Source organism: Salvelinus fontinalis, chromosome 10 (genome assembly GCF_029448725.1).
Source record: "Salvelinus fontinalis isolate EN_2023a chromosome 10, ASM2944872v1, whole genome shotgun sequence".
In the NCBI taxonomy this organism is placed as follows: Eukaryota; Metazoa; Chordata; class Actinopteri; order Salmoniformes; family Salmonidae; genus Salvelinus; species Salvelinus fontinalis.
The window spans coordinates 29,753,405-29,762,703 of NC_074674.1; the positions used below are offsets into that span (position 1 = coordinate 29,753,405).

Genomic DNA, 9,299 nt, shown 5'->3' on the forward strand with positions numbered 1-9,299 from the left:
AGCACTACGCTCTCCACACAGAGCAGTACACTCTCCACACAGAGCAGTACACTCTCCACACAGAGCAGTACACTCTCCACACAGAGCAGTACGCTCTCCACACAGAGCAGTACACTCTCCACACAGAGCAGTACACTCTCCACACAGAGCAGTACACTCTCCACACAGAGCAGTACGCTCTCCACACAGAGCAGTACACTCTCCACACAGAGCAGTACGCTCTCCACACAGAGCAGTACACTCTCCACACAGAGCAGTACACTCTCCACACAGAGCAGTACACTCTCCACACAGAGCAGTACACTCTCCACACAGAGCAGTACGCTCTCCACACAGAGCAGTACACTCTCCACACAGAGCAGTACGCTCTCCACACAGAGCACTACGCTCTCCACACAGAGCACTACACTCTCCACACAGAGCAGTACACTCTCCACACAGAGCAGTACACTCTCCACACAGAGCAGTACGCTCTCCACACAGAGCACTACGCTCTCCACACAGAGCAGTACGCTCTCCACACAGAGCAGAGTAGTACGCTCTCCACACAGAGCAGAGCAGTACGCTCTCCACACAGAGCAGAGCAGTACGCTCTCCACACAGAGCAGAGCAGTACGCTCTCCACACAGAGCAGAGCAGTACGCTCTCCACACAGAGCAGAGCAGTACGCTCTCGACACAGAGCAGAGCAGTACGCTCTCCACACAGAGCAGTACGCTCTCCACACAGAGCAGTACGCTCTCCACACAGAGCAGTACGCTCTCCACACAGAGCAGTACGCTCTCCACACAGAGCAGAGCAGTACGCTCTCCACACAGACCAGAGCAGTACGCTCTCCACACAGAGCAGTACGCTGGGAGAGACAATCTCCAGTGTGAAGTAGAGATGAGAATGAAATAGGAATATGCCTCTGCTGCAGTTTCTGGTTCTGAATGAACTGGACCCATTGCAGCCTGGAGATCCACACAGCAAGCATGATTTAGGCAGACAAGTACCATACACAGGCAGTCTGTCTTTGTTGTGAGGACGTAAGCAGTGACCTTGCAGACCCAGAGGGGGGAGGGGGGGGGCAAGGGCCCGTGGCGTGGGTGGGTGATTGTGTGTCACCCGCAGATTTTGAATTCTAACTCGAACAATCCCCCGAGCTATCTTGACCGGATTTTGACCCTCAACCAACAATCTGATTTGCCCAAAAGGCACCAACTCATCCAACTGTAGGGTGTTCTGTAGATTGTTCCATAAGTGAGGTACGACGAAACTAAAAGCTGTTTTTCCTAAATCTGTAGTGACAGACGGAATTTCAAGAGTTAGCCCTTCCTGTGACCGGGTATGGTATCTCATACTTCTATAGGTTAGTAACACTGTTAGGTAATGCTGCAGTTTTTCTGGAGTGTGTGGCCGAAGACATGTAGTGTATATAGGCATGTGTCTGTTGTTCCTGTCCATTCATGTGATGTCTGTTCTTCCCTCTCTGTCTCTGTCTCTCCTTTCTCTGGCCTGTAGGTGGGTGTTCATGGCATTAGGATAGAGTTTTTCAATGAAAAAGGATCAAAGCGCACCGCCACCTACCTACCAGAGGTCGCAAAAGAGCAAGGTAAGTGGAATCGTGTGTCCCATCACCGTTGTATAATGTCTGTATGACTGAAGGTCTTGGTTCTAGAGAGAAGTGGGATTCAAGGGGACATAAAGGGGGATATTCAAGGGGATATAACCTTCTCTGTGCAGGATGGGACCACATTCAGACCATAGATTCCTTACTACGAAAGGGAGGCTACAAAGCTCCCATCACAAATGACTTCAGGAAGACCATTAAGTTGACCAGGTAAGAGAGGCTGCTCTCCTTTCACACCGGTTGCTGACTTCCACTGCTGCTGGCCTTGGCTCTGCCTTCAGTGTAGATGATGAAAGTGTTGCTTACTGCTGGGAATATGTGACTGGTGCATCATTACTGTAGGGGACCCTCCCAAAGCCCACCGTGATCCTGTTTGCCACAGTACAGACAGAAATCAGTGAAGGAGTACTGCTGTATCCATAGCAGCATTAGGGTGTAGAGATTCTAGTGCCACTGCCAGGTAAGTTGGGGTAACTGTTCCTTCTCTAACTTCTCTCTCCTCTTGTTTAGGTACCGTAGCGAGAAGATGACAATGAGCTATGCTGAGTACATTGCCCACCGCCAGCACCATCACTACCAGAACGGCACCGGGCACCCTCTACCCCCATACAACCATTATTCCTGACAGCGAGCCGCATGACCAATCACTGGACCTCTCTGCCGACCTTTTCCCAGGAGAGCCCGCCCCCTCCTGGTCTAGCTATCTCTACTACTGTACCATTTTATGATGATAGTTTCCGTTGCCATGCTGACGCTCTCCCAGACGTTGACGTGGCAACGGGTGGCAAAATGAGCATCAATTGATGATGACGAGAAAAAACTAAAATCTTTTATTTTTATCCTCCTATTGATTTAGTTTTTGCAGCATATATATCAATATCTATAACCCCTTTAGTTTTTATTTTTGTTCACAAATACTCGATTTTCCTAAATGTATTATTTTCAAACAATCCTAATCAGGCTTTTGATTCTGTGGATGGAAGCAAGTCATATATATGGTGAATTCGTAATGCATAAAGGTATAGGCTCATATTTTGTGTAGGCTTAGCTACAGTGTCCCATCTATTAGGGACATGTTTATCTGTTTCTGTTGAATCCTTTCTTAGTAGCCAGCTTGGCATTATGTGTGTCATGTGGCAAGCCAACAGCCGTTCTGGAAGACTCAATCTTTTCCTCAATTTTGCGATTCTTCTCAAGAAATGGACTAATGTTGGTTTGGCCTTTGTAACCCGTTGTAGTGCTGTAGATTGTAGGGTTGTGATGCCACGCCACTAGTACTTGCTTGCTGGTCTTTTTTATTACATTACCCCACACGTGTTTGCTTTTCTGTGTGTGGTTAGAAGTTTGTTGTTAAGTTCACATCCGACAGGAGATTGAAACCGCTGTATTAAATTAGGATCATGGCAAAATATTTGACAGAGACGTTCATTTCCACCCCTGAGTGTTTTGTAATGAAACCTGCAAAACTTGAATTGAATTTGTTCGGCTCCAGCTCAGATATTTTCGCCCGCTCTTCTTTCCAACTTGAGAAATGTATGGAGGAAGCCATTTTAGCATGATCATGGCTGCGTCAAAGGAGGTAATCTGTCCCTTGTCTCTGTGAAGCAGGCCGCTAGTGAAAGTGATCCATAGGGCTGGAGGGTGTGATAGGGTTGGAGAGTTGACTGCAGGGCTGGAGGGTGTGATAGGGTTGGAGAGTTGACTGCAGGGCTGGAGGGTGTGATAGGGTTGGAGAGTTGACTGCAGGGCTGGAGGGTGTGATAGGGTTGGAGAGTTGACTGCAGGGTGTGATAGGGTTGGAGAGTTGACTGCAGGGTGTGATAGGGTTGGAGAGTTGACTGCAGGGCTGGAGGTTGTGATAGGGTTGGAGAGTTGACTGCAGGGCTGCAGGGTGTGATAGGGTTGGAGAGTTGACTGCAGGGCTGGAGGGTGTGATAGGGTTGGAGAGTTGATTGCAGGGCTGGAGGGTGTGATAGGGTTGGAGAGTTGACTGCAGGGCTGGAGGGTGTGATAGGGTTGGAGAGTTGACTGCAGGGTGTGATAGGGTTGGAGAGTTGACTGCAGGGTGTGATAGGGTTGGAGAGTTGACTGCAGGGCTGGAGGTTGTGATAGGGTTGGAGAGTTGACTGCAGGGCTGGAGGGTGTGATAGGGTTGGAGAGTTGACTGCAGGGCTGGAGGGTGTGATAGGGTTGGAGAGTTGACTGCAGGGCTGGAGGTTGTGATAGGGTTGGAGAGTTGACTGCAGGGCTGGAGGTTGTGATAGGGTTGGAGAGTTGACTGCAGGGCTGGAGGGTGTGATAGGGTTGGAGAGTTGACTGCAGGGCTGGAGGTTGTGATAGGGTTGGAGAGTTGACTGCAGGGCTGGAGGTTGTGATAGGGTTGGAGAGTTGACTGCAGGGCTGGAGGTTGTGATAGGGTTGGAGAGTTGACTGCAGGGCTGGAGGTTGTAATAGGGTTGGAGAGTTGACTGCAGAGCACATTGTCCTCTCATTCATTGTCCTCTGAGAAAAATACCGTCATCCTGTTATTTCATGCTAGTTGGTTTGAGAGGAAAAACCAATGAAGGAGACTTGCGTCTAGTGACAGGTATATGCTAAAACTACTTAAAGCCATATTCTGTTTTTAATGCATGTGGTTGTTTTGTACGCTTGAGATGTTTGCTCCCCCCCCACCCCTCTTATCTGTAACCTCTGTGTTTACTTCCTCTACGAGTTTACTTTATTCTGGTGGCTTTGGTCCCAAAAGTTGGGTTTCCTCTCAAAGTTTGTGTTTTGGTCCTGGTTAGGAATCTGGGCCTGTAAGACATTATCTGGACTTACTCAGTTAGCATGGGTTAGCATCAGGGGTGTATTTATTAGTCGGAGTCTGTTGCAAAATGTTTTGCAATGAAACCTGTTTACTGTTTTGTTCCTAGAGTAAACAGGGAAAATGGAACGAAACGGAGAGGACTACCTGAATTTGTACAATAGAAACTCATTTTCATTGATAAACGTTTTACATTTGCAACGGAATCCGGCTGATGAATACACACCAGCGTTTGAACTCCTTTGTGCTGTTTGTTAGTCCTCATCACCTCCTCTGCTTTTATACCATTTTAACTGAAGCTTGTGGCCACAATGACAAATAATGAAACTTGATGTAGGCCTAATCAATGTTTACATCCACATTTGACATTACATGCTTGATGACTGACGGATGCCATAGTTGTACACTTTCACGTGCTCTCGTCAAAACGCTATGAGATCTTGTGGAGGCTTCTGGGGATAGCATCTAGCTAACCTTAAACCCTTGGAACTGGTCATCGTCGGTTGATTTGTTCAAATCCGTTATTTCCTCATGACATGCTGCTGTTTGTTGAGGTGCTTGCCGTTTTCAGGACCAGTTGCTCCCCATCTCTGTGCCACTAGAAACCATGCATGGGTGTTGGTGTGTCTTGTCAGCTGTTTTGGCAGATTGGTGAGCTGGTTGAAACGGATGCAGAGGAAACTGACAAAGAGTGGTCAAGCTGCATTCAAACCCTACATAAAGAGCCAGGGATTTCAAGTAACCAGTTAGTCAATGTCCTCTTCAAGTGTTCCTTTTAGTCAGTCACATCCATGCCCAGTAGTTGGTATGTTTTATCAAGTGTAGTTAATGGATTAGCTAATGATCTCTGTGTCGTGTACAAAAGAACGAACATATTTTTTTAAACATCTTTTACCAACTGACAGTAGGGTTAATCCTTTTTATTTTATTTTTATATGCAAAATGTTAAGGGCTTTTGGAATTCCATCCACAGTAACCCGAAATGACCCAGATTTCAGTTGTGTTGATTTAATAAATGATGGACCAGTAAAATGGTGCCCTGAGTATTCCTCTGTCCTGTACTGTCTAACACTGACCTCAACCTACAGAGCAGTGACAAGCCTTTAAAACCTGATTCACCCATTCACCTTCAGATAGACACATTGTAGCGGGAGGCAGATGGGAACCTTTCTTATAATCATACCAGGACATTAGAAACCCCCAGCTTACTTCATTAATCTAGCCTATTGTAGAAGGGGTTTGTCCACAGACATGCTTGGTTTAGATGTTATTGTGGTAATGGTCTATCTATCCTGTTCTCTGTGCTTCCCTGCTCAGATATTGGATGGCATTTCCTTCATATTATCCTCTTGTGGTCAGGGAAATGCTGCTCAACAACATTGACAAGACAAAGGAGGCCTGGGTAAAGAGATATATTGGCCTAGTAGTTTGTCATAAAAACAGTTTTCAGAGAACTGCGGGACAAGCTATCCCTGTTGATGAACAATCGGGTACCCATTTTCTGGTCCATTCAATACAGCACAACCTGAATACTTTTCTGCTGCAAAATCAAGTCTACCATTCTCTTTTACATACTTGCCGATATATGTATACACAAATGCAGTCCATTCTGTTGCATGTGTGTATAAAACATACAGTATGGTTTAATCCCTGACATCGAAGGCTTAGAGACTTGTATAAATCATCAAAAATAAATAAAATGGTGCTATTGGACCTCATGTTGGGGCGGTCGCGAGTTTCGTGACTGGTCATGCGGACTCATCGATCATATCCGACTTATTATCCTTGATATATGCAGATCTGTTCAACAGGTGTTTTTTCCTACCAGTGTAAGTCAACACCCTGCAGGTTTGAAAGGACAAGAAGTCACTACTAATCCCCCTCCCCCCAACTCCCTGCCTCATGGCCTGGGGGTTAAAGGTATAGTCTGTCGTTCAGTAGATCGTGGCATCAGAAGGGGACATTCTCTCCTGGACTGGGACAGTAAAGAGTTGGAGTAAAAGGGGTCTATCGCCCCTCCTCTCCAGCCTCCCATCGTAGGCCCCTTTCCCTGTCCAGCCCACGATTGGATGTTCCTCTTAGAAGCACACCCATAACACTTCATGTTTTACTCTGTTAAATTGTGAGTTTTTATAGCTGTCCTGTATCATTTACTCATCCATGGAGTTGATTATCAGCTTTAAGGTCATCTGACAGAAGGCTCTCACTCAACTCTGGCTCTTACAAACTCCCTCAAAGGAAGTCGTGCTTCTCATGTAATATTGTCATTCATGTAGCCCTCTATAACAGTGGTTTCTTTAAGCTGGACATGAGGGTGGGTTTAGTTGGCAGGTTTAGTGAGCCAGATGAGTGATTGCTGATGTCATCAGGATGCTCACATAATTATTGTATGACATTTGACTTGGACAATTCGTTGCCATTCATGAATCACTCTTCCGTATGACCGTAAGTATATCATGTTACGTAATTTTAACATGGAAATGACTGAACGTAAAGGTTCATGAATATCAATAAATCTCAGTCAAATGTGATGTGATTTTCCTGGTGTCCTTCAAAAGATTATTCTGACTGCTAATTAGCAGTTAGTTTAAACACACCTCTGCCCATGGACGAGTGACCATTGTTCATACTAACACAACTGGGATAATGTGTAAAGACAATGTCATTTGGTTCCATTGCCCGGTTTAGCCCCTGCATCCCTTGTATGTGTACCGGTATGCATATATTTTTGTGGAATGCTTAAGCTCCTATTACCTTTGTATGTTCAACTGAACCAAAGATGCCTCTGGCCCATAGAGATGTATAGAGATCATAACATGGAAGTAACCTGTTTTTGCATGGATGTTTAGGGCTTCCTCCTTTTTAAAATGGTCAACTGGGTGGGGATTCCTATGGGTTGGGAGTGATCGACCAATGAGCAGAGCATTGTTTTCTTCAAATTAGTTTGTCTAGTTTGTAATTGGCTTTAAGCTATATGGCTGCCATCTAGCGGCCACAATAAATTGAACACAATTTGGTTCAAGACTCCATCACTGCAGGTGGTAGTAAGTCACCAATGTTAGCTTTACACTTTTTTCAAACATCAAAAGAAGAAGAAAATGGACTACTTTAAAATGGAGAAAGCCTCAATGGCACTGCGCGTGCTGTCACAGACGCCATAATGGCACAGATACAACGTAGCGATCTCTATACATCTCTATGTTTTGGCCAAGTCCAAATGCTGCTCTTCAGGCCTGGCTTCCTGTCCTTCCAAAAAACACCCCTGCAAGAGACAAAATGTTATTTTTTCCCGTCTGTTTTTTTAAATCTGTTTTTTTTGTACAATTTCTAACTTGTCTTTTTGATTTCTTTAGCAACCTCTTATTCAATGAATTTCATTGATTATGTCTGAAGCCTTACCCGGCATCAAGGATAGTGAAATTACTTGGTTGCACACAATTTTTTATTTTGTTGTCGTCACTTGTATTTTCATTATTTACATTTTTTCAACAACAAAAAACCCCCCATAGCGTGCCTCCTAGATGTATGGGTTTCTGTGTTTCTTTCCTAAAGACCAGCAGTTATACTTTATATAAAAGATGAGTTTGTCCTTGTTTTTTATGCCGTTAAAGTTGAAAAAAGACCTCTTTTCTTTACTCTGGACCCAGTAGCTGCACTGGTATACAATCGCACTAATAGATAAACAAAATAAAATAAATGAATCAATAATAAATGAAATAAGAACTACAATAAACTTGTGTTTGGAACTTTTATAAGATTTACTAAAATAAAAGAAATTACTGTTTTTGTACATCAAAATCTATTATTTTCCCCAAAACTATTTTGGATCTAGTTTAAATTATTTTAGTGGTTTTCTATGTTCTGAAAATGTGAGCCACAGAGTTGTGCGACGTGTCGCTGTGCAGAGTAACTGTCTCTGCTGTGGTGGCATGACGGGCCACGGGGTTGCCTGGTGTAACCCCTCACACCCACCTTTTATTTCTTCTACTTTTCATTTTTGGTTCCGTCTCTTTCTCTGCTTTAGTAACTTAAATGTTGATGGAATAATATGAACTGGGGGGACGGGGGGGGACGGGACTCCTTTAGAGCTAGAGTCTCCTTCCTCTCCCATTGAATTGCTGTTAGTGTGATGAGACTTGAAATGGGCATTTATGATAGTATGGCTCCAAAAAAATACAGAAAATGAAAAATGTTTTTTAAAAATGTGTGGGGAGGGAGAAAATCTTATATATAGATGGGTTATCAGTGGGTATGTGAGCAATGGCTGTGGATATGATCATGTAGTTTTAAACATTGTTATTACCTTTTAAATTCATTTAGCCAATAAAAATGAATAAAACCAAGTGAAAAGATAAATGTGTGTGTGTGAGTTGTGTAATGGGTGTTTTTCCATGTTAAACGACTGATAACGTATTTGGTTGTATGCTTGGAGAGTTGGAGCCTGATTGCATGTCATACAATACACATTAGGTTATATTTATATCTTGGATAACAAGTCCATAGTAATGGAAAGGAAATAATTTAGGTGCTACACATTGGTGGTGTTAGAGGTGTTTGCCGCTTACTATTTAAATCCCTGTGAGGACTGGAAAAGAGCTATATAATCTACACCTGTAGTGATGCGTGGGTGAAATCGTAGGAAGCCAAGCTCTCCCCCTCCCCCCCAAAAGCCATTTTACAACCAATGTGCTGTGATAATTACTTAGTTTGCTCTATAACCTGTTAGTTCATATAAGCCACAGTGGCAGAATAAATGAAATCACACATTTGTTTGATTGCAAAACCGGAGAGCAACATCTGTCCGGTGAAGTACACAACATATTTCATGTAACAAACAGTTAATGATCTACAGCATGGTCAAGCAAGGTAATGTTTCCAACAT

At 44.1% G+C, this 9,299-nt stretch overlaps 1 protein-coding gene across 1 annotated transcript in view; it reads left to right on the forward strand.

Annotated features, from left to right (window-relative positions):
- The window catches only part of LOC129863978 (nuclear protein AMMECR1-like), a 33,179-nt gene extending 24,406 nt beyond the window's left edge, over nucleotides 1-8,773 (forward strand). Inside the window, exons 4-6 of the mRNA XM_055936472.1 lie at nucleotides 1,503-1,593; nucleotides 1,725-1,821; nucleotides 2,122-8,773. Of these exons, the coding sequence (XP_055792447.1) occupies nucleotides 1,503-1,593; nucleotides 1,725-1,821; nucleotides 2,122-2,236 (303 nt within the window). The 3' untranslated portion in view covers nucleotides 2,237-8,773. The remainder of the gene's footprint in view (nucleotides 1-1,502; nucleotides 1,594-1,724; nucleotides 1,822-2,121) is intronic.
- Nucleotides 8,774-9,299: the final 526 nt, after the last annotated feature.